Raw genomic sequence first — 27,180 nt, 5'->3', positions numbered from 1 at the left:
CATGATAAATTCTAGAACATTCAACTGAACAATTTTGAATCTGTTTTGAGCATGCTGGTGTCCTTTCTCAGTTAACTCCACTGATTCCCAAGTTTGTAAAGCTGGTGAACATTTTACTATGTTCCTCATGTAAATGTGAGCTTTCTTTTTCTTGTCTTGATAGACTTAAGACCTCTCTGTGTTTCTACAATGCCTAAAGAGAAATCGAACCATCTTGCCCTTTTGAATTGCCATTGCAATATTTTAGACAAGGTGCAAAAGGTTTTTGCACCTTGTCTAAAAGAGAAAGGGCATCATAAGAAGATCTGTTCCAGATATGGCAACAGTATTCCATACAAGGCCGGATTTGAAATTTATAGAGATGGAGAATAGAATCCGAAGTAAGAAAGTGTCGAGCTAGATAAAGAGATAATGTGATTTTGATACTGATTTGATATATGGTGTTTTTTTGTTGTTGTTGTTGATTTACCTCCACAAGGCCGAGAAGGCCACTACAGAGGAGGAGGCTACTTAATTGTGGTTATAACCCTCTCTCAACTATATAACTCCAAAACGCAAACCTTGACAAACAAGGCCGCTGCGCGGAAAAGCAAGTTGAGCGCGGTACTACCAGGGACGTGGTGGGGATCGAACTTGGTATATGGTTTCCAAGGAAGATTAGAAGTAAGAGTTAATCCTAGAGGATGAAGAGTAGATGACTCATCGAGTACATCACTGTTCATAAATATAGGAAGATCTAAATTATTGCAATAACGATTGGCTGAAAAAAATTGAGTTTTATCTATATTAAAGCTCACCAGCCACTGTGAGCTCTATGCTGTAGCAGAAGTGAGATCCTTTTTAAGCTCAAATGCCCCCTCCAAGCAATTAGAGAGTGTTGGTTTCTTATCACGACAAGAATAAATGGTAGTAACATCAGCAAACAATGCCACCTTAGATGTGAGAGTATCTGGAAGATCGTTAATGTAAATTAAAAAGAGTATAGGGGCAAGAATAGAATCTTGAGGAACCCCTGAAGTTACTGAATAAGAAGAAGAGTGCTGTCCATCAAGGACAACTTTTATACTGCGATTGGAAAGGAAGGATTCAATAATCTTAAAGATGTTGCCGGATACACCATAAGAAGAAAGCTTTTGGAGAAGACCAGCATGCCAAACTTTATCAAAAGCTTTTGAAATGTCAAGAGCGATGGCCTTAACCTCTCTACCTTCATCTTATGCATGATGAAACCTATCAGTTATTACTGTTAGCAAATCAGCTGTAGAACAAGAAGATCGAAATCCATATTGATGGTCAGAAAGTAAGTTGTTAGATTCAAGATGAGAAATTAAGTGTTTGTTAATTAAAGATTCAAAAACCTTGCTTATATAGGAAGAAGACTAATTGGACGGTAGTTAGACAAATCAGATCGCTCTCCAGAATTTTTGAAAATAGGGATAACAGATGCTGCTTTCCAGCAGACTGAAAAACAAGACTTTAATAAACACTTGTTGAATAGTTTTAAGAGTATAGACGACAGCTCCGGAGAACACTTCTGCAAGACAATAACAGGTATGTTGTTCCGGCAACAAGCTGTAGAAGAGTCTAAGCAAGAAATCACTTTAGATACAAAAGTTGGAGTGATATGAATATCAAGCAATGAATCAACCTGTCTGACAACTATATCAGGTAGAACTCAACTAGTGGAATCCAGAGATGGTATTGATGAAATGTTTTTAGCAAACAATTCAGCTTTGTCTTTAGGTGAGGTGACAAAGTCTGAACCATACAAGAGAGGTGGAATTAAAGATTTATTAATACTATTAAAGATTCTCCAGTAGTCACGAGAGCCTAATTTTTGAGATGAGATACGAGATTTGATGACCTGAAAATAGCGGGCTTTGGCGTTAGACAAATCCTTTTTACAATGGTTTTTAGTAGTAATAAACTGACATCTGTTTTCTGGAGAATGGTTTTGCTGATAGATATGGAAGTAACGGTATTGATTGGCAATTTCAGCAGCACAATGTTAGGAAAACCATGGAGGAGAGTGAGGTTTGACCTGGAATCGTTGAAAGGGAACAAAAGGTTTCATACCAGCCTGAATCCACAAAGTTATGTAAGAAGCACATTTGTCGACACAAAGACACAAGATTTCTACCCGAGGGCCATCACAAAGAAAATCATGGAAAGAATCACAGTCAGCTTTACGGTAAGAGGTACGATAATAGGGGGATTCAGGTGATGAAGAAGAATGAGATATTAGTTTTAGAGAGATCAAACTGTGATCAGAAGCACCTAAGGGTGAATGTGGAGATACTGAGCGCTGACTAGGATCAGAAACAAGACATAAGTCAAGTAGAGAATGTAAATGATTCGGGTTGTCTGGAAAGCGAGTTGGAAAGTTGACTGTTTGAGTTAGAGATTGAGAAAGGCAAAAGTTATGGGCTTTAATGCCTGCAGAGTTGCTGACACTAGAGCCAAGCCATTCAGTGTGTTGAGCATTAAAGTCACCGACAACAACAATATTGGCTGATAAAGAGAGAGGGCTTTGTCAATATAATCAGAAATAACATCAAAAAGAGTGCTGTCTTGAGATAAAGGAGAGCGATATAGAACAAAGAAAAAGGCGATAGAATGAAGTGGTGCTAAACAAAACCACATAAAAGAATAGTCTGTGGATTCAAACCTATTTTCCTGACAAATGGGGGAATTCTTACGAATGTAAATGCCCAGGCCAAGCTTGTGACTGTTGGAGTCTTTAAGAATTAAAGGAAGTTAACCATCAACACTAAGATCACAAAATGAGACAGCTGAACTCAAATTAGTCTCACAAAGTCCAATTCGGTCTGGTGAACTTTGCAAGAAGACTCAACAGAAGAAAAGTTACTTCGGAGACCACAAATATTAGTGAATGATAGGTATAGAGAACATGGTGATAATGATGGTTTTTTGTGTTTTACAGTTTTTGGTACTTTATTTATTTTTAAATTGGTTGAAGAACTTGAATCAAAGCATCAATAGTACTCAGAACACCGTTTAATAGCCCAAGCAATTGCCTCATTACTATTAATAAACCCTAAGCCATAACATAGTGCTCCAAATGTGGTCTCCACAATGCACACCAATAGTACAAACAGGGACACCTGCGCAAATGGCACTGTAAATACTTTGATATTTTTCAGCTGTTGATGGAATCAGTCTCTCTGAGAGCTACCACAGAGTTCGGGAAACCTGACTACCAGCCGGCCTCAGAACCATAAAACTGAGTTTTAGATTTGTACCCAATTAGGAGATAATAGAATGAGTTGCCTACTCATAAAAACAGAGACATAAGCAAAACCCATGCATTGAGTCAAGAAGATCCAGCAATCAACATCCGAAACTGGAAACATTGTATTAAAAATACATCTGCGCCAGCCTAATAGATGAAGAAGGGGTGTGAAGCTGGTCAACAGATAGAATCTGCTAACCCTTAATAAAGTTATTTAATGTATACTTAGTCTGGAGTTTGGATCAATGTCTATTATGATCAGTTCATTATAAACTGCTGATTCAGAGGTCTGGCACATTGCAGACTATTTTTAAACATTTCAAATACACTGCTAAAAGAAAAGTTTGTTTTAATATTTCTATTGTAACTCAATGATTCTCTTTTGTTCATGAAATCTTTTAGTCCATCTTACTAAGAAGAATTGTTTCAAATATTTTAAACTCTGCAAACTACGCAAGAAATGGTTATAAAAAAATATTGACTTTTTATTTAAAATTTTTTTTAGAATTTTGATAAAATAAAACATAAGTACATAAATAAAGTAAATTGTATTATACTCTTTCATAAACTGAAAAAGTTTTGCTTTCTTATTAGACAATCATTATTAGTAAGTTGTTACTTTATATAAAAGAATGTCTGTTAATTTTATTAAAAAGTTATAAGAGAAAAGTTTAGAAATTATTAATTTTTTAACATAATTTCTTTTGTTTTAGTTTAGTTTAGTTAGTTTAGTTTAGTTTAGTTTAGTTAGTTTAGTTTAGTTTAGTTTAGTTAGTTTAGATTTTTTTGTTAAAAATTCTTTTTTTAGTCTTTTTGTAATTGTCTCCCACCAGTTAAGCTTTTTTTGTGCTTTTTTTAAATGTTCTCAAAATATCTAAAAAGTTGTGGCCAAGTTGCTGCAACTAAATATTGTATGTGTGGTTAGGAATAGAATGTGATCACACCCGCTCTTACAAATTATAAATCTAAAAGTAGACATTAAAGTGTTTCACTGTGTTTACGTTTTATAAATGAAATGACACAGTGATATTCACTGTGTTGTTTCATGTTTTATACATAAAATAACACAGTGTGATGTTCACTGTGTTATTTCATGTTTCAAACATAAAATAACACAATGATACTTTTTCATAAGTCATTCTGTCATCACTGCACTCACAATTTCTTGTGAATCTGCCTAACAAATCTCTTTTATTTTCCTTTAGATTCAACCTCAATATCAAACTTGTCTTATATATTATTATATATCTTATCAAACACATCTGTGATATTAACAATTAAATGATATAGATTTTTCCAATGTGTTTTTCTGTGATATTCAGGAGCAGCTTTTTTACCTATATTAGATCTAATAAAGTTAGTGAATTTCTCCATGACATTTGAAAATATTCCAGCGTTTACCTGAAAGTTATTGAACTTGAAAATTTAACTTCTTTGGCTATATTATGTTTTAAAATGGCTTGAAGTTTACATCTGCAGTGGCGTGCTAGTTCTAAAAAGCTCATGCAGGATTTTTATGCAGGTTTTTTGCCATATATGTTTTATTTGAAGGCCTATAAATATATAAAAGCCACATTTTGTAACAGCATGTAGCTTGGAGCAATCTAATTAACATTACATTGCATTATAAAAAGAGCTATTTTATATCAGCATTAACATTATTGCTTAAAAATCTAATAATGATATATTTAAAACAAAGGTAGAATGTTTTAGAGAATGTAGAAAAATTAATGGAAAATTTTTATTGCTTGAAAGTTAATTGCTAAAACAATATATTATGTTGAGAATTTTTTTATAACATCAAGTAACTGTGAATAAATAAACCAGGAATTATAAATAATTTATTAGGTTATTATTTGCAGTTAAGTTTATGCCATTTACAACTGCACCCAAAATTTTAGCTAAGTTCAAGTTTTCTCTTTTATATATGAACAAATATCAATACTTTTCATGTTTTAACTATATAAAAATATGAGTTTCACTTATGAAATCTTATAAATAGTTATTTTAAGATGTATAAATATTAAAACGGGTTTGGAAAACTAATCTAGTCTTGTTGAGATCCAATTATTACATAACCATTTAGAATAAAATACAAGTTTTTGCCACATAAAATTGGATACATCATTTAACTTGTAAAAATTATTATTAGAGATCACACAGTCATTCGCAGATTATAAATCAAATTTATATTGATAATATACATATTGAACATGGTGTTTCAAGTCTTAAATCACTGGACCACTTTAGACCGCAAAAGTATTCGACTATTCAAGTGAAATTTTAACTAAAAAAAGTGCTTCAAACACGCTGCCATTTGAAATCATTTTATTTAACATAACTTAATAATGAATATATAACTTACGTGCAAAATAGTGTTTTAATAGCTCATTTGAAAGATTTGATTTTTTTAAATTATGCAATAAAAAGAAAGGTTTTAAAATTAACATCTATTCCATGCTTTTAAGTACACAAAAAGTATTTTCAAATTAAAAAAAAAATTTGGAAAAAATTTTTTTAAAAAAAAAAAAAAGCTTTTTATTCTACAGCTTAGAAGCATACGTCATGATAATTATACAAAAGTATATACATTTTATAAAAGCTGAATGTTTAAGCTATAAAATGGTAAATAATAATGTAATTTTTGATAATGTATTTTTTTTACTTTTGTCCACCACCTGGCCCACTGTGCAGTGGTACAATGAAGATTTTATTTAAACACCAATATTGCGAATAATATTGCAGTCAATATTACCACCAATAATTATATTCATAGTTTAAATTTACTTTAAATTTTGAATGCTTTGTTTTTTTGTGCACTTGCGTCAGAAACAAAGGATTCGTGGTTCAACCTCACCTCTGGGCAAGCTTTGCAACATCGGTTAGGAAGGAGGCATGAACTTCCAATTAAATGCTCATCCGCGGTGCTCTGTGATAAGACCGTTAGGACTTCTTTGGGCACCTAAATTAAAAATTAAAAAAAAAAAAGATGCTTTATAAAATAAGACAGTTTATTATTTGTTAAGTTAAGTTTATGCCATTTACAACTGTATCCAAAATATTAGGATTAGCTAAGTTCAAGTTTTCTTATATTACATATGAACAAATAACAATATTTTTCATGTTTAACTATATAAAAATATGAATTTCATTTACAAAATCTTATAAATAGGTATTTTAAGATGTATTAATAATAAAACAAGTTTGTAATACTAATCTAGTCTTGCTGAGACCCAATTATTGCATAACCATTTAGAATAAAATACATATAATGTTTTCGCCACATAAAATCAAATATATCGTTTAACTTGCAAAAATCATTATTAAAGACCAGGCGGACACCCGCAAATTATAAATCAAATTTATATTGATAATAGATATATATTGAATTATGTATTTCAAGTCTCAAATTACTAGACCGTTTTGGATCGTAAAAGTTTTTGACTATATAAGTGAAATTTTAACAAAAAAAAGTAATTAAAATATGAATATATAATGTGCAAAATAGTGTTGTAATAGCTCATTTGAAAGATTTTTTAAAATTATGCAATAAAAAGAAAGGTTTTAAAATTAACTTCTATTCCTTGCTTATTAGCACCACAAAAAATATTGTCAAATTATAAGAAAAAAATTTATAAAAAAAAAAAGCTATTTATTCTACAGCTTAGCATGATAGTTATACAAAAATATATACAAGCTGAATGTTTGAGCTATAAAATGGTATATAATAACGTAATTCGTGAAAATGTATTTTTTTTTACTTTTGTCCACGACCTGGCCCACTGTGCATGGTGAAAAAACTTTTAATGTAAATTCCTCACAATTTACTCACATGATGCAAAAAACTTTCAATCTAGATTCTTCATGATTTTAAGATTTGTTTGGCATATCTTCAAGAATAAAGTCAAAGATAAAGAATTATTTTAATGCATAATTTATCCTTAATAATAAAGTTGTTAACTTTCAGGTTTGTTTTCACTTCTGACCATTTTTGATTGATAAAAATTTAAAAATTTAGTTAAATGGAGATCTACTTTATCTAATAATACCAAATTCTTTTGATTTAAAACCTGAAAAATTAAAAAATCAATTTCGATCCACTGTAAAAAAAATGTCTTAGTTATGCTATTTAGTTTTGTTTTTTTATTTCAGTTTCAAGTAAAACATTTTTTCAAAGTATTTATACAACCAGTATTATTTGAAAGTGGCCCCTCAATACACTTAAATTATTGATAAAACATTCTTTCATCATGGATGAAAAATATGATTTTCCATTGGTTTTCCAATATAATAGTTTAGTTATCCTGTTTATTATTGTTTAATCTAATGTTTAATCATGTCTATGTTAAAGCTTATGTTTATCTTGTTAATGTTTAAATTTGTTGTTATGAAGTTCTCATTTTTCTGCTTTTAGAGAATTTTGCTTGAAAATCTTTATAGCACCAACCAATGTCACAATTTGCTTATTGCAGAAGATGATTATGATAGAGTTTGGGATGAAACCACAGAAAATTCAGATATTGCTTATATTAAAAACCTTGATTCAAATAACCAACCATTTAGTTCGCATGCTGATATTTTTTTTAAACCTGGTAACTTAGTTCAAGCTGATTTTCATTTTAAACCTGGAAGCTTTGAATGTGAATTGGTTTTGCAGAGGAATATTCCCATCCACAAAAGACTTAGAGCACCCACTCAAGTTGGTGGCAAATCTCGTGGATTACTAGCAATTCACAGAGAGCTGTCTAAATTTAGAATAAGCAATCGCAAAAACATTTTTGTAATAAAAGATAAATCTAACAATGTTTTTTATTTTAAGTAAGTATTTTTTGTTGCTGATGTCATTTTTTTTTAATTAAAATAAATAACTGCTGCATGTTACTAATAGCTGCATGTTGCTAAAAGTAAATACTTGATTTATGATGATAATGGTGATGATTTAACTGCTGTTACCTTGTTATAAATTTATTTTTTTGTGTTTCAGTTTTTTTAAAAGTGTGTGTGATCAAGTAGTCCAAGTTGATTTTTGCATTTCCTTTGTCCAACAAATGCATCCCATTCTTTCATTGGCACTTTAAAAGTACATCGGCATTTCTCTCTTTTTACTTCTGCATCATAACAATTGCACAAACATATATCACACATTCTGTCAAAAGCTTTCAATTTGTGAAAAAATTATAATTTCTTCTGAGTCTAGAAATTTTATTTAAATTGGATGCTTTTCCCATTAATCTACATATTTTTGAGTAAATTCCTCTTGTTTTGATGGTATATATTTTCAATTTCTGTAGTAATTGATTACATTCATGAGCAGAGTTTGACCCTTTGCCTTTATCATCTTCATTTCTGCGTAGATAAAAGCAATATGTATATGTAAAGTTATGTATACATAAGGTATGAATGTAAAGTATGTAAATATAAAGTTGAAGTAGATGGTACTAGTTGAAAAAGCAGGTTCCTAGTTGTGGCGAAGGCCACATCTAGGAGTAAAAAAAACTCTGAGTTTAATTGTGGGTTAGGGTTTGAGAAGCTGGTAACACACACACACACACACACACACACACACACACACACACACACACACACACACAATAAAAAACATTTTCTAATATCGTTTTCATAATTTTTTTAAAAATAATGTTTTTTATAAAATTAGTTTCTTTTTATATTGAAACTTTCTTTGAAATTTTGTGTCAAAATTCTTTGGCTGCTGTAAAAAAATAATTTGAATGTCCAAAACACCCCTTTTTTTATTATTCTTTGTTTTAGTATTCTTAAGTATAAGTCATGTATTTGTTAATTTTTAATTAATTTTTATTTAAATAATTTCATTTTTGTTAGCAATCAGTGTTTTATTAGATTGAAAATTCTCATCTATTTTATCTACACTTTTTTAGAGTTAATGAAATAAAGTCTAATAGAAGTCAATCCATAATAATTTTGGATGAGGAATTTAATACCTTTAAACCTGTATCAAGACAACTATCACCAACGTCATCATATGCATCACTCCTAAAGTTTGAAGATCAAAATGATGCTTTTGAGGTTTAATATGTTTTTTTTTATAATTTATAGGTTTAATGTTTTTTTTTTTTTTTAATATTTCAAATATTTTTTTTAATTTGTTCATTTATTCTTTTCCTCAATTTTTTTTCCTAGTTGTTTGTTTTAAATTAGTTTTTTAGAAGATTGTAAATTATTTTACAAGAACTTTTTAGTGCTTCAAATGGGATAAGAGACTTTACTGTAAAATATACTATTTACATTGAGCGCTTTTATTGTTATTTTTTTTATGTTTTTTTGATTGACCAGTTTTTTATTTGACCCTAGTAACCCTAAACTTTAGCCATAAATTATTTATAGATTATATATTGTGCATACTTAGGTAGGGTATTTATAGTAACGTATAGATTTAAGAATAATTTTTTTTTAATATTTAAACTTTTTCTGGTCTGGCTAATTAGCATTCAATTTAAAACATCTGTTTATGGAAAAAACTTTTGGACAACCATGTACAAGTGTGTGTGTATATATATATACATATATATATATATATATATATATTTTTTTTTTATTTTTTATTTTTTTAATGTTAATTCACCTCCCCAAGGCCGAGAAGGCCACTACATACGAGGAGGCTACTTAATTGTGGTTATAACCCTCTCTCAACTCTATAACTCCGAAACACGAACCTTGACGAACAAGGCCGCTGGGCGGAGAAACAAGTTGAGCGCGGTACTACCAGGGACGTGGTGGGGATCGAACTCGGAACTTCTCGCTTACAAAGCGAGCGCACTACCACGACACCACTACCGCATATATATATATATATATATATATATAATATACATATATATAAATATATATGTATATTATATGTATATGTATATATACATATACATATAATATACATATATATATATATATATATATATATATATATATATATATATACATGTATATATATATATACATATAATATACATATATATATATATATGTATAAATTTATATATATATATATATATATATATATATATATATATATATATATGTATACATACTTATATATATGTATGCGTACTTATATTTATGTATGCATATATATTTTTATGTATATATATATATATATATATATATATATATATATATATATATATATATATATATATATATATATATATGTATATATATCTATATATATAGTTCTATAGTTTGTTGCGTTTGGGAAGCAAACGCAATAAACTATGTTTTTATTTTTATTTTTTTTAATAAAATATTTTTATTTTTTTTAATAAAATGTTTTTATTTTTATTTTTTTTACTATAAATCATGCGCAGAGTGTTGCTACATCGACTATCTTATAGCCTGACTCGCAAGGGAGTACTGCTACATCGACTGACAAATAGCCTGACTTGCAAGGGAGTGCTGCTACATCGACTGACAAATAGCCTGACTCGCAAGAGAGTGCTGTTATATCGACTGACAAATAGCCTGATTCGCAACGGAGTGCTGCTACATCGACTGAGGGTTTGGTTGGGGCAGGCAGTCTATCAATTAATAAAAAAAAAAATTCATTTTTTTTTTTTATTAATTGCATTTTAATTTTTACTTTTTGTCAACAAAATATGGAAAAAACTTTCGGACAACATATAGGAGTTCTATATATATATATATATATATATATATATATATATATATATATATATATATATATATATATATATTTATGTATTCATATATAATTATGTATGCATATATAATTATATATATATATATCTATACATAAATATAAATGTATGCATATATATAAGTATATATATATATATATATATATATATATACACACACATATATTTATATTTGTATATACGTATGTATACATATATATATATAGTCTTGCATGGTAGTCGAAAAGTTTCTTCCATAAACTCTAGTTTTAAAGAAAACACTAATAAATAAGATTAAATCTTAAAAAAGTTTAAAACTTGAATATAGTTTTTTTTAAATTATTTAGAAAAAAAAAAAAAAATTTATAATAATAGATTGCTTGCCTAAAGCAAGCCCTCAGTCAATGTAGCGGCACTTCCTTGTAGCAGCAGGCTGTAAGATAGTTGATGCAGCAACACTTTGCGCATAATTTAGAAATATTATAAAACTATAAAAAAACAAAAACAAAATTACTATTATTTAAAAGAATAATAGTAATCTAATTATTATTGCAGTTTTTTAAAAAACAATAAAACTTAATGTATTTCCACATTAATTTAATTGTTTTAACTTTTAGATAACATTAAATGTAGCTTAATTGTTAAAGTTGTTTAAATTTTGTTATAGACTTTTTTTACAATAAAAGTCTCTTTCGACTACGATTTAAGGATATGTATGTATATATATATATATATACATATATATATATATATATATATATATATATATATATATATATATATATATATATATATATATATATATATATATATATATATATATATATATATATATATATATATATATATATATATATATATATATATGGCTATTTCCATGATGGAAGAGATAAATTTTGTGTTTAAAAATTTCTTTTTTCAAAAGGTTTTATTTCTTTAATTATAGTTTAAACACCTTAAAATTATTGTTAATGAGTAGAAAATGTTTGAAGTGAGTAGATAAATTTGATGAATGTTAGCAACTGTTTGTTCTTTTTATTATTCGAAAAAGTGAGTAAAATTTGAGGGCGAGTTATTGCAATATTTTAAACAAAACATATCCATATTTTTGTTTAGAAAGAATCTTTGAGATTACATATATGTCTTGAGTAAAAAAACTTTTACTCTTTAAAAATAATTCAAGTGTTTTTTTGTCACATACACATCTGCAAAAATTACGTTGCGTCACTGAACTAAAAGCTAAAAAAGTTTAATTATCGCAATGAAATTATGCTTTATGGCGAGGTTTTTTTTAGAAATTATATATTTTAATGTAAACTTTTAATCATTACTAAAAAAAAATTGGTCAAAAAGCATTGTATTAACATATAGTTATAGTTTAAAAACTGTTGCGTCACTGAACCCATCGACGGGATAATTAGCGCATTATAAAATAGCGCGGTAAGGAAGTCAAAATATCATCCAAAAGTTCAGATTTCGTTGTGGGTTTTCAAATTTTTTAAATTCGAATAAATTTTTGCATTTTAGTATTGTGAAGGGCTATTAGTAAATATTAGTAAACTTTTGGATTTATGTTAACATTTTCTTATAAAGTTGTAAATTTTAAAGAAATGGAATCAAAATTAGAAGTAAAAAAAAAACGTTATGCAGAATACCAAGCTAATTATGTTTCTCGGAATGCTAATAAAAAGAAAGAAATGTCCAGAGTTAGATCAAAGAGGTATCGAGAAAAATTGAAAGCCGATCCTAATAAAAAAGCAGCTTATGCTGCAAAAGCAAAATTAAGAGTTTTAAAAAGTCGCGCTTTAAAAAGAAAACTTTTAAATCAATATCAAAGACCAAGCTCATCTTTTAAAAACGTTCAACAAAGAGGAAAAGCATTGAAAAAAGTTTTAAAAGCACTACCAACTTCAAAGGAGAAACAATCTAAAATTCTTTCTATTCTTTCAAATAGCTCTGCTTGTAAAGATAATTCGGGTCTACCTCCAGCATGTTCAAAGCTGTATGGACTTTCTGAAAGCGATGTTTTAGCAGTTGTAAATTTTTATAAAGAAGATGAAGTTTCCCAAATATCACCAAACAAAAAAGATGTCACTCGAATTCAATTATCTGACGGAAAAGCAAACAATATTCAGATACGTCATTTATATAATACGCTAAAAGAAGCTTTCGAGTTATTCAAGGAAAAGCATCTGCACATAAAAATTAGACTCAGCAAATTTTGCGACCTTCATCCACGCAATGTAAAATCAGTTACAAAATTTCCGCATAATGTTTGTGTTTGTAGTTTGCATGAAAATATGCGATTTACCTTAAATGCATTAACAAAATCAATTCAAGCGCCTTCAATCAAAGTTGGATCTGAAATGATAAATAACTTTGTTTGTGAACTGTACACATACAATTGCGCCTATGACAAATGCGTTGCATGCAAAGGTATGAAACAGTTCGATAAACACTTGGTTTCGAAGTAAATTGAATAAAAACATATGCAAACATTGAAAAAATTTCAAAAAAGTCTACTGTAACAGAACTCATCCAACACATATCAGCGATGCGTGATAAGTTCGTTAAACACGCATTTGTAAAGAAAAACCAATCAACAATTTTTAATAAACTGAAGGAGGTTTCGATGAGTGTTAATTCTGAAATTGCGGTAATCCAAGTTGACTGGGCTGAAAACGCTAGGTGTTTCTATCAAAATGAGCCACAAGCGGCTTATTTTGGTCAAAATCAAGTTTCTATCATGACCCTAACAGTCTGGAACATTGAGTTAAATACATTTGCCATAGTTTCAGATTCAACTGATCATACTAAGTCTTCCGTTATACCGTACATTGACAAAATCCTTCACTTTATTCCTGATCAAGTCAAAGAAGTACACATGTTCAGCGATAATGCCACTTCTCAGTTCAAAAACAAAAGCATTATGGCTGCAATGGTTGTGTTTGAAAAACGTTTTCATAAAAAATTCTTCTGGCATTTCTTTGCAGCGATGCACGGGAAAGTAGTGGTTGACGGAATAGGAGCTACTGTTAAGCGAATCGCAGCCCTGAGAGTTAAAACTAGTCAATAAGAAATCAGGTCAGCAGCAGATTTTGCGTTAGCATTACAAGATTTGCAAATATCTGTAATTCACATGTCAGAAAACGATACAAGACAACAAAAAAATGAACTTGGATTCAGTTCAATTTTAAGTTATTCAAGAAAAATCAAAGGTATATCAAAATCACGTTATTTTTATGTTCAGAATGATAACGTTGTTCCGATGCTATTTTCACCATTAAAATTTATTACAGAATAACAAAACTTTTTAAAATGATTTTAATTTCGTCTTTTTGTTTCATCACTGAATGTTGCGTCACTGAACTGATAGTTTTTTTTCTGTAAAATAAAACGATATGAAAACTTTATTGTTTGTGGCTTTTTTTATGACTACCTTATTGCCAAATGAATAAATTCCAACAAAAAAATCTAGCAAAACGTCAAGCAAGAATTAAAATTTCAGCGAAAACTCCATTTAAAAGTATGCTGATAAAAAAATACTTTTTTAGCGTTGCGTCACTGAACTCATGTTTTAATTTTTTCTATGTAGCAGTGTTATGTTAATACAATTGTGTTTAGTTTATATTATAAAATTTTAATTCACGATTGATTTAGAAAATTATTTTTGAGTTATAGAAAAATTTCTATTAAAAAAAATCTCTCCGCATGATGCGTCACTGAACTATGGAATTGGCCATATATATATATATATATATATATATATATATATATATATATATATATATATATATATATATATATACATATACATATACATATGTGTATATATATATATATATATATATATATATATATATATATATATATATATATATATATATATATATATATATATATATAATCAACTTGTTTCTCCGGGCAGCAGCCTTGTTCATCAATGTTTGTGTTTTGGAATTATAGTTGAGAGCGGGTTATAACCACAATTAAGTACCCTCCTTGTCTGTAGTGTCCTTTTCAACCTTAAGGAGATGAATTAATATATATATATATTTATATATATATATATATATATGTATGTATACATATATATATATATATGTATATATATATATATATGTATATATATGTATATATATATATATATATACATATATATATATATATATATATATATATATAAATAAATATATATATATATATATATATATATATATAGATATATAGATATATATATATATATATATTTATATATATATATATATATATATATATATATATATATATATATATATATATATGTATATATATATACATATATTTTAATATATAAGTACAATTGCTTAGATAAGCAGTGTGATGTCATACTGAAATAGCCTGAATAGAAAATTGCCTACTTTTTTTTTTTTTTTATTGTTCCACAGTAAAAAACATTTTTATGCTGTGAATCGCGCCAAATCTGCCCCATCTGATTTACTCTGAAAATGAAGCTGTTGTCTTAATTTATTCTTGGTCAAATATTTAATTTTTTTCATGAAGAATATTTCAAGAAACTAACGTGAGAACTTTTCCAACTTACATGTAAGTTAAAAAATACACAATCAAGTTATGTTTTTCCAAAAGTTTCATCATAAAAATGAAATTTTTTATAAATATATTTGTGTTGATATTAAATCTTATGTTTTTACATTTAAACTTTTAAATAAAGATGCTTAGTCAAAGCACATCTTACTTAAATTTATGTAACATAAGTTAAAATTTTTTACTTTTGTTTTTACATTAGTTTAAATTTTTACTTTTGAATTTATGTAATGTAAATTAAAATTTTGCATATTTATTTAAAAGTTATAGCACTTTTTTAAAAATGTTGTTATTACTTACATGAGGAAGAATTAATATTTAATATTTGCTCTTTCTCTTCAATAAAAAGCTTTCATATGTTTAAATGAAAAATTTAAACATATGAAAGCTCTAAAAAGTCAGAGAGCAACAGATTTTTTGTATAAACTTAGAATGGATGGAATTTCAATTGCAATTCTTTTGTTTTATAACTTGAAAATAAAATTCTTCTTTATAAATACTACTGATATTGCTTTTAATCAACAAATAACTTCTAACAGTTGTTAATAAACATTTTTTAAATATAAAACAAATGTTTTTATCGTAAGACAGTTTAAATATTGACACTAAAAAAATTAATGGTGGTTTAAATAGAGTTGCATATCTAAATAAGACCAATTATTCTTGATCTGGCCTTTTAAATTGAATAAAATTACCTTGTGCACCATAAATAGGAGAAACGTATGGCATTTAATACAAAGACATGCAAACAATTTTTTTACCCCTTCAAGAGGGTAATATATAATGCGCCACAATATATAATGCGCAACAGCCACACATAATTTTACTAAACTTACTAATGGTCTAATATGGGTTATTTTCCAGCTGTCACAAAACATAAAATCTATAAGTTATTAGCTCAACAATATTATTCTATAAGTTATCAGCTCAACGATATTTTTTGTTGCATCATTTCCTTCTTAATAATTGCAAGGTAATGTAAGTGATAAAACATAAGTTATATGTATGGTATGATAGTAATAAGTTATAGATATGGCAGCTTTTTATTTTCCTTAGTCATTTACTACTAATGAATTTTTTTTTCTTTTTTGTATTAAGAATTGAATTAATAACATCTTGTAAAAATTTTTAATATGATTCACAATACCGTTTTGCAGTAACGTTTTGCTATTTTGCAATATCGTTTTTGTCTTTAAAGATGAAACCTTTTTTTACTGGGTTTTTCTGTGTTGTGTAAGTTAAATGACTTTTTTTAGTCATAAGTTTGCTATTTTATTGTCAGAATCAAATTTTTTTAGGTTAAATTTTTTGTTTCGACCAACAGCTTTCAAACAAAATTGCTAAAAATTTATTTAAGGGTTTCCATAAGAGTCTTTTGATTAAGTTGTTGTGAGTGTATAGTAAGTTAAAAGTGAAACACGCCTCACACACATGTGTATATGTATATGTATACACATGTGCGACCATGATAGTATTTGTAGAAAAGAGAAAGAGATGCAACTTTACGACAATGGGAAAGAGGCTCAAGCTTAGCAGATAGACCGGGTCCAACTACATTTACAATGCATTTTTAGACCTTGTCTAGAAGAGAAAAAGATTCATTAGAAGAACCAGCCCAATTATGATAACAGTATTCCATATAGGGACAAATAAGAGATTTGTAGAGGTAGAAAATGCAATCAAGAGAGGGAAATTGGCAAGCACGATAAAGAGAAACTACCTTACTAAATGTTTATTTAGCAATCGATTGTATATATGGTTTCCAGAAAAGGTCAGTAGTAAACAATAATCCAAGAAGACATAAAGGAGAGGACTCAGTGAGAGGGTTGCCATTCATTAATATAGAAATATCGACAGTACTGCGATAGTTGTTTTCAGTAACCAACTGAGTTTTGTTAGAGTAAAAGTTTACAACCCACTATGAGTCCCAATCTGTTACAGAAGTGTGATCAGATTCAAGATCAGCTGCCTGTTCTAAGTGAACTAAGTTCTAAGTGTTCTAAGCGATCAAAAAGAGAAGCGATCACCGTTTTGGGGAGACCTGCACTAATGCCACTTGTCAGGGGTGTGTCTTTGCAACAGATCTCACCGCCTGCACTTGATTGCAACAATCAATGGTAAACTAAATAAATTAATTAAAAAGTATTAGTCAATTATTATTAGTAACTCTTTAATATCAAATAAGAAAAATAAAAATATTAATATTAATTTAACTCAACTTTGGTTTTAATATTGGTAAAACTCACACTTAGTACACCTCAAAGTAGAAGTTAAATATAATTTCAAAACTATTTTTAAAAACTTTTAAAATCCATTTAATGCAATGTAATTATAATAAAATAAATAGATAATAAAATATATATATTATAAACAAATAAAAACTTACAGAAACTGCTTGTGCAATACTTGATATTTTGACTCCACTTTCATATGGTTCTGTAAATCCATGCTGCTTAATAAGAAAATTATTTAAAAATATTGCTTTAAAACTATTTTCTAATAATCAGTTTCAAAGCTTGGTTTACAAAGTAACATTTTCTGATAATTATCTTTCATTGAGGTTTCAACACTTCCTAAGGAGTTAAATTTTATTACTTTTTATTTACTACAGGTTTTTAGGTTTTAATTTTAAAAATAATGGTAATTATCAAATGTAGTTAAAAGTCATGTAATGACAAAGTTTGTAACAAGTTGATCTAAACTTTTTTTTTGTTTAATTTGAAATGCTCACTTCTTTATTTGTATAGTTATATAGTTCCATATTTGTCGAGAGCAAAATACTTTGTATACCTTTGTCAAGAGTAGATTTACCTTTATTTATAGCATTCATTTATTCATGTATATATATATATATATATATATATATATATATATATATATATATATATATATATATATATATATATATATATATATATATATTTAAACAAAATTTAGTTTTAATATTAAACCATTAAATTGACTAGATGTTTCATAGTTATTAACAGTAATTAGCTAATAACAAATTATTACTAACAATAGTTTTAACTAGTAAACAATTTCCGCCCCTAAAGGAGCTAAAACAAATATATAAGCTGTAACTTCTACTATATGTATATATATAAATATATATTAGTAGATTATCACTTAACAAAAATTTTTTTTTATTTTAAATGGAAAAAAAATTTTGTAAAGTGATTTTCTACTAATATATAATTGCTCTGTTCTTTTAAGAACATTGAGCACTCTATTTTGTAGAATACAGTTTAAAGTTATTTAAATATATATATATATATATATATATATATATATATATATATATATATATATATATATATATATATATATAAACTTGAAATATAGTTTTAACTGATATAAATTGAAAAATTTTTCCAACAGTAAACAAACAACAGCGAAATTGTATATATAAATATATATACATAAATATATATATATATATATATATATATATATATATATATATATAATATATATATATATATAGATATATATAAATATATATATATATATATAAATATATATATATATATATATATATATATATATATATATATATATATATATATATATATATATATATATATATATACATATACATACATACCCAAGCACACGCATATAAATACATGCATACACACATATATATATATACACTATCTACAATAGCATGTTTAGATAGGCATATACTTATTTTGCTTATTTTTATGGCATAAAGCTTTTTCAGAAAAAGTAGAAAAAATAAAATAATAATGAAAGAAAAGATTGCTGCCTCATCCCAAACCCTTAGTCGATGTAGCAGCACTCCTTTGCAGAATCAGGCTATAAAAAAGTTGCTGTATGTGCTAAAGCTCCAAGCAGCAGGTCGTTTCAGCATGACATTACATTACTTATCTAAACATGTATTTATAGTTGTGTATATATATATATATATATATATATATATATATATATATATATATATATATATATATATATATATATATATTTAAATATTACTTTTTATTTTGAAAAAAATATATATATATTTTTTGATATTTAAATAAATATTTTTAAATATTACTTTTACTTTATATTGTTTTTTTTTTTAAACTTTATAATACTTATTTTTTATATACATAAGTTGAATATATTACTTTTATTGAAATTTTACAGGAGAGTGATCAATCAACTTTGATAAGCAGTAGAACAGATGAAAAGTTTGCTGAGAATGAACAACAAGACTATATTCAATTTCTAGTTTATGGTATAAGTGAACCAGATCAAACTATAAAACATGAAATGATTCAGATGATATCAAATAAATTAGACAATGCAAATCTTGAACTTATCAGTGTATCTTTAATTCGTAATCCTAAATCCAAACTAACTCCTGAAGATGTTGAGGTGATGTTTTTTTGGTGATTTTTTTATTTTATTTTTTTTTATTTTTTTTCTTTGCTAAAAAGTTTTTAGATTATTAAATTTTTATAGTTTATAGATTATAGATTATTAAAGTTTTTTAGTTTATAGTTTATAGATTATTAAAGTTTTATAGTTTATAGATTATAGATTATTAAAGTTTTTTAGTTTATAGTTTATAGATTATTAAAGTTTTATAGTTAATAGATTATTAAAGTTAAAAGATTATTAAAATATTTTCACCTTTTTTTACTTATTTTTATTACTTTATTATTTGTTATTATATTTTTACTATTTTTATTACTTTGTTGTTTATCTTTATATATTTATGTATAAAGACCTGTATATATTATTTTTAGTTTATACAAGCTAGGAAGCCATTAGCTTACAAACTTGTTTTGTGTGTATCTAATATGGCTGCACGTTTTATGCATGCAATTATGTTTTATCTGCATCAGCATTTGCTGTTGCAATATAATACCCCTAAGTACTCTACTACAAACCCAGAATATCATTTCAAGAATTACACAGAGTGTTGTAGCTCTACTACAACAGAAGCAACTATACCTTCTTGTGATCTTTTTTTGTATAATCGTGATGTTATGAAAGAGGAATCAAATATTGGTTTGTGTTTAGTTCTTTTCTTTTTTTTTTTTTTTTTTCTTTGTTTTTTTTTTTTTTGAAATTTTAAAAATAACTTGAAGTAAATTAAAGTTTTTAATTGAAATGTCTGATTAAAATAAGAAAAGTTATTTTTATTGTTATTTTGAAATTTTTAAAGGAATTGGTGTTATCTACATGAGCTTAGTAAATCTTGAAGGGATTAAGGTGGTTGCTCAGCCATGTTATCCATTAATAAAGTATGAATTTATTAAGCTATCCCAACAAAAAGATATTTTAAGTGAGATGCTTTTGTTGAAACAACTAGATTCATTAACTGAAGCAGATACCAATATATGTGAGTTATAAAATTGGGTTTTATATAATTTTTTTTGGTTGATTTTTAGTTGTTACTTTTTTATTGATTCCAGTTTGTGTGTGTGTGTGTGTGTCTCTTGTGAAGCAGATAAATTCACTAATATGTTAATTTTCAAGACAACGAGTTTTAAGAACTTGAACTTCTTGTTTGTGATTTTTTTTGTCAATCCTTTTAACTTTTTAAAATTTATAATATGTTTCTTGACGATGCTTCTTATACAAAGCTACAGAATTTTATTATTGAGCATTGTTTTGTTATGCTAATTTCTATTATCTAATTTATCATTTGATAATTTCTCTCTTTGTTTTTTAAAAGGTAAAAATGTGATGATTCAGTTCAGTATTTGGGAGAGAGGTAATATTAATAAAGAAATGCTTATCAAGAGCTTAATTACCAATACACGATATGCTTTGAGTGATGTTTATATAGAATATGATTTACTTTGTACGCCAATATGCTTTGTTCCATTAACTCTTCAACAATCTTTTCAATGTTCTCGACGTCACTCTCTTGTCCACCCTGAGACTTGTTGTTCTCCTCATATAAGGCAAGGAACAAGTAGCACTTCAACCACACCTCAGTTTGGAAAAAAGCAAATGGTTTTACGAAAATTCCTTTCTGAGCCAACTACACCATGTGAAAATCAGCCTAACAAAGATGAAATAAAAGATGCCCCTGAAAGTTATGGAAGTTTTGAAATAAATGTAAACGATGCAGAAAAAAGAATACCACCTGTTAAAAAATATTCAAAGTCAGTTTTTTTTACTTCATATATTTAATGTTTTTTATTTTTTAATATTCTATTTGGATAGTTGATCATTGTGATATTTCAAGCTATTATTAGAATTTTTATCAACAGATAATTAAAAATTCAGTTTTTTTAACCCAGACCCATTAGTAAATACATTTCTCTGTAAATATTTTTCTTTTCGGTTGATGCAATGTTTTTTTGTTGTATAAATGTTGCTTATGGGGCATTTAAAATGTATAAAATGCTATGTTTACAAGGACAAGATGCTTACAAGAATGTGTAAATTTTTGTTCTTTTATGTATCTGTTTTTTCAGTAATTTAGTGTGATGCTATAATTTTTTTTTTTAATGATGTGAAACATTTTCTAAATCATAAATAAATGTATTCCAAGAACAATTTAACAAAAGTAACATTTAAAACTTTCTAGGTTTAAAAAAAAAAGTTTTTCTTCGGAAATACAACAAAAATACAAATTAAAATTATTATTACTATTATTATCTTTGAAGAAACAGTTTTTTAGTTTTTTATTTAGCACACAAGATGTAAAGAACTATCAATGTATTCATTGAATAATAAAATATAACATAAACAATATAAGTTGAAGTATTGTTGGCTGTGAATTTTAAGAAACAGTTTAGTTTAGAAAAGTCTTTTAAGAGATTCATTAGACTTGGCTAGGTAACATTGGATATATATAACTTCAGAGTCCCCTCTCAGTTTCTTATTTTGTTCTATTCACATTTTGTTTTATACACATTTAAGAATTAACTTTAACCCCAAGGATATGTCTAGGCTTACTTACTTCTTAGGTTACTTACTTCTTAGGTTAGCATATGGCTGATAACAGCTAATAAATTTATTTTTGTCAACAATGGATTTAAAAATTGTCAACAGGGGTTTAAAAGTAATGCAATAAGGCGTTGGTTGCTTTGCTGTTCCACATGTTTAAGTAAAAACACAGCATTTATATTGGCAGCTCCAGTTTTGGTGAAATAGCGCCCTACAAATAGTGTTCTTAAAAGAAATGTATAATCATGAGAAACAAACAATAAAAAATATACTACATACTATTGATGTCAAAAAAAACAAATTTCAATGAAACAAATATAATAGGGCATAATCATCTTTCTAAGTTTCCACGCTAGGAGGATGAGGAGGCATTTTATGCAGGACATTTTATGATTCTTTTAAAAGGGGATGTCTAACTTTAATTTTTTTTTAAAATTAAAATTAGTTAGAGCAGTTTGATGGTGTTTGCAAATAAAAACTTGTCATTTTTTCAAAACAAGGTTCAAAATATGAGCATTACACCTGTAATAAGAATTAAGTCTGTTAAATAGGTCAGAAGTGTAATTATTTATTTAACATAGAGTTTAAAAATGTATTAAGTAATATATTTTTACTAATCTGTTTTGGCAGACCAGGTAGCATAAATTATTAGGGATATTTTATTGGCTACATCATACACTAAAATTTTTTTCTTTTTAATAAAGATACTAATTTATTTAAAGATTTCATTAGCTCATAGTATTTTGAAGCATATGTACTAATCAATAATATCTCTTGGTGAAAGATAAACTGTATGTTATTTTGATTTAAACTTTATTTAGGTTGTCTCAAAAATGTCAAACAGGTTTCAACTTATAAACAAATAGAAATTTTCTAAGTCAGATGCTGCTGAATTTCATGACACATTAGTAGCTGAAAAAAAATTAGGATGCATGTTTTTTTTTTAAGAATTACAAATATAAAAAATAATGAAAAATTATGCAAGGGATTTTATTGGAATTTAAGGATTTTGAGAAGCAGTGCAATGCTTTAATAAGTTTGATTCTCCAAAGATACCTTTAACTGAGGAGCTTTAACTGAGGAGGAACTTATCTAAAATGGAAGAAGTATTAAATACATTTATGGATTTGAAACTTTAATTGTAAATTTTTTAATTCAAATTTTTTAATACAAATTTAACAGGGACTAAAATGATGCATGATAGTTTTTAGAACATAAGGGAATAGTTGAACAAATGACAAGGATGTCACTTGACAAAATGTTGAGATGTCACTTACCATGATGATGAGCTTAAATGGAAATAAATTTTAGTTTAATGATTGTTGTCATAGATTTAATGATAGTGATTTAAGAGTCCCAAATAAGTAGGTTAGGCAAAATTTTCCCCTGACTTGACCCCCATACTTTTTAAAAACTTTTTTACTTTATTCTTAAGTAGTTGTTGATGAATGATGGCGTTACTTTTGTTATTGACACAACTAAATGATATATAACATAGTTATTTTAGAAACAAATAAAAAATAAAGCATTTGTGAATCTCATCAAATTGAAAAGACCCACAGATTTTTATTAATATATCTAAATGTACAAATGTCTAATTTTCATTTTAGTGACTGCAGTTCTAGCATGAGTAGTAGTCGACCTTCACTCAGTCGGCACAGTACACTATCTGATAAAGATTTTCAAGAAACGTTAACTGGAGCGGTAGCTAATGATTTGAACCAAGCTTATTATGTTCTTACAGATGCTGAGTGTTCAGAGTCATTAAAAGCAACAGATACGAGTAATAAAACCTGGGCAGAAATTGAAATTCAGAGAAGAACGGAACTTAGTATTCGTAAAGAAAGGCGCAAGTTTGAAAATGGATTGTCAGGTGATCTGCATTACCAGTAAGTTTTTATTGCAACTTCTATTCTAGAAATGTTTTTATAAAGTTAGGAATTATTTGTACATGTGTACAGCTTTTTTTTTTTTCATAAGCGCATATTTAAGTCTGAGTTATTATTTTTCATTTCACTTAAAAATCTAGTGTAATTCAATTTATTATTTTTTTTATATAAATTAAATTTATTTGTAAACCCTACTTAAATAAATATTAAAATTCTTTTTTTTTATTTAAAAAAATGTCTGCACAAACCTGAACCCTCATGTATGAATATTTTCAGGTCAGGTTATCCTGCTGCTGGTAACATGTAACCCAGTACACGCTGTATTATCTCTTTTTACCTTGTTGGGTATGCTTTTTTAGGCAAAGGCCAGGAGATGCTAACTCTGACTTAGCACACCCTCTGCCCTAGCACACCCTCTGCCCTGGTGCTCTTGGTTAAGTAAAGGCTAGAGATGGTGTCTCAACAAAAATACTCATCTTGGGCAGATGTTAAATGCACCTAGCTACTGTCTTGTAGAAGACTTAAAGGGTAAACAGATTCTTTCTGTTGACCAGCTTCACGCCCCCTCTTCATCTATTAGGCGTAGATGAATTTATAATACATTGTTTCCAGTTTAGGATGTTGAATGCTGGAGCTTCTTGACTAATTGAATGGGTTCAGCTTATGTCTCTGTTTTTATGCTACTTTTTACATTTACTACATTTTAGGCTGTGTGTAAATGGCAAGGCAACTCATTCTATTATCTCCTAATGAGGGTACAGCTTTTAAACTCAGTTTAATGATTCTGAGGCCGGCTGTTTAATGGCATTCTATTATCTCCTAATGAGGGTACAGCTTTAAAACTCAGTTTAATGATTCTGAGGCCGGCAGTTTAATGATTCTGAGGCCGGCTGGTAGTCAGGTTTCCTAAACTCAGTGGTAGCTCCCAGAGAGGTTCATTCCATCAACAGCTGTAAAATATCAGAGTACAAACAGTGCCATGTTGCGCATGGATGGTGTCCCTGTTTGTACTATTGTTGAGGCCACATTTGGAGCTTTTTCTTACAATTTTAGGTTTTATTAATAGTAATCAGGCAATTGCTTGGACTATTAGAAAGTCTACTATTGGACTTTTAGAATATTAGTGAGACTATTTTGAGTTTAGCCGTCTCATCTTGTGATCTTAGTATTAATGGTTATCTTCCTTTAATCCTTAAAGACTCCAATAGTCACATGCTTGGTTTGGGCATTTGTAAAAATTCACCCATTTGTTGGGAAACTAGGTTTGAACCCACAGAATATTTTTTTATGTGCTTTTGTTTAGCACAACTTCACTCTAATACTTTCCTCGTTCTTCTATATCTCCTTCATCTTAAGTCTGCACTCTTTTTGATGCTATTTCTGATCAAATTGATCAGCCCTTTCTCTTTATCTTTCATTCAATATTGCTGTTATTGGTGATTTTAATGCTCATCACACTGAATGGCTTGGCTCTAGTGTCTGTGACTCTGCAGGTCTTAAGAACCACAACCTTTGCTTTTCTCAATCTCCTACACAAATAGTCAACTTTCCAACTTGCTTTCCAGACAATCCTAATCATTTACCTACTCTACTCAACTTATGTCTTGTTTCTGATCTTACTTAGTGGTCAGTTTCTCCACATTCACCCAAAGGTGCTTTCTCTCTAAAACTATTCTCATTCTTTTTCTTCATCAGAATCCCCCTATCATTGTACCCCTGACAACAACCTTAAAAGTGACTAGGGCTCTTTGTGGTTCTTGGGTAGAAATGTTTCTCTTCATGCTAACAAATGTGCTTTTTATGTATCTTCTTGGATTTAGGCTGACATGAAATCTTCTATTCCCTCTTGATAATTCCAAGTCAAGCCTCACTCTTTTCAATGGTTTTTCTCTCATTGTGCTGCTGCAATATCCAATCATAACCATTACTTCCATATCTATTGCCAAAACAATTCTCCAGAAAACAGATGTCTTTTTACTATTGCTAGAAACCATTGTAAAAAAAGGTTTTGTCTAACGCTGAAGCCCACTATTCGCAGGTCATAAAATCTCCTATTTCATCTCAAAAACAAGGCTCCAGAGACTGCTGGAGAATATTTAAAAGCATCTATAATAAGGGCAAATCTGTTATTCCACCTCTCTTGTATGGTTAGATTTTGTTACCTCACCTAAAGACAAAGCTGAATTGTTTGCTAAGAACTTTTCATCAATATCGTCTCTTGATTCCACTAGTAGCATTCTACCTGATATTGCCAACAAAGAGGTTGATCCATTGCTTGACATTCATATCACTCCAGCTTCTGTATCTAAAGTGATTTCTTGCTTAGACTCTTCTACAGCTTGTGGCCCGAACAACATACCTGTTATTGTCTTGCAGAAGTGTTCTCCGGAGCTGTCGTCTATACTCTCAAAACTATTCAACAACTGCTTATCAGAGTCTTGTTTTCCAGCCTGCTGGAAAGCGGCATCTGTTATCCCTACCTTCAAAAATTCTGGAGAGTGATCTGATTCATCTAACTACCGTCCCATTAGTCTTCTTCCTAACATAAACAAGGTTTTTGAATCTTTAATCAACAAACACGTAATTTCTCATCTTGAATCTAATAACTTACTTTCTGACCATCAGTATGGATTTCGATCTTCTTGTTCTACAGCTGATTTGCTAACAGTAATAACTGATAGGTTTCATTGTGCATTAGATAAAGGTGGAGAGGTTAAGGCCATCGCTCTTGACATTTCAAAAGCTTTTGATAAAGTTTGGCATGCTGGTCTTCTCCATAAGCTTTCTTCTTATGGTGTATCTGGCAACATCTTTAAGATTATTGAATCCTTCCTTTCCAATCGTAGTATAAAAGTTGTCATCAATG

General features: G+C 28.1%; 1 protein-coding gene across 1 annotated transcript in view; it reads left to right on the top strand.

Moving 5' to 3' along the window:
- LOC100199152 (KICSTOR complex protein SZT2) overlaps positions 1-27,180 on the top strand; it is a 225,030-nt gene that overhangs the window by 128,041 nt on the left and 69,809 nt on the right. The window contains exons 34-40 of the mRNA XM_065806194.1: positions 7,668-8,071; positions 9,151-9,298; positions 19,660-19,890; positions 20,265-20,529; positions 20,687-20,863; positions 21,200-21,635; positions 24,036-24,314. Of these exons, the coding sequence (XP_065662266.1) occupies positions 7,668-8,071; positions 9,151-9,298; positions 19,660-19,890; positions 20,265-20,529; positions 20,687-20,863; positions 21,200-21,635; positions 24,036-24,314 (1,940 nt within the window). The remainder of the gene's footprint in view (positions 1-7,667; positions 8,072-9,150; positions 9,299-19,659; positions 19,891-20,264; positions 20,530-20,686; positions 20,864-21,199; positions 21,636-24,035; positions 24,315-27,180) is intronic.

Source organism: Hydra vulgaris, chromosome 09 (genome assembly GCF_038396675.1).
Source record: "Hydra vulgaris chromosome 09, alternate assembly HydraT2T_AEP".
NCBI lineage: Eukaryota > Metazoa > Cnidaria > Hydrozoa > Anthoathecata > Hydridae > Hydra > Hydra vulgaris.
The sequence above is the reverse complement of the archived record's forward strand: the minus strand, read 5'-3'. Positions and strand labels throughout refer to the sequence as shown.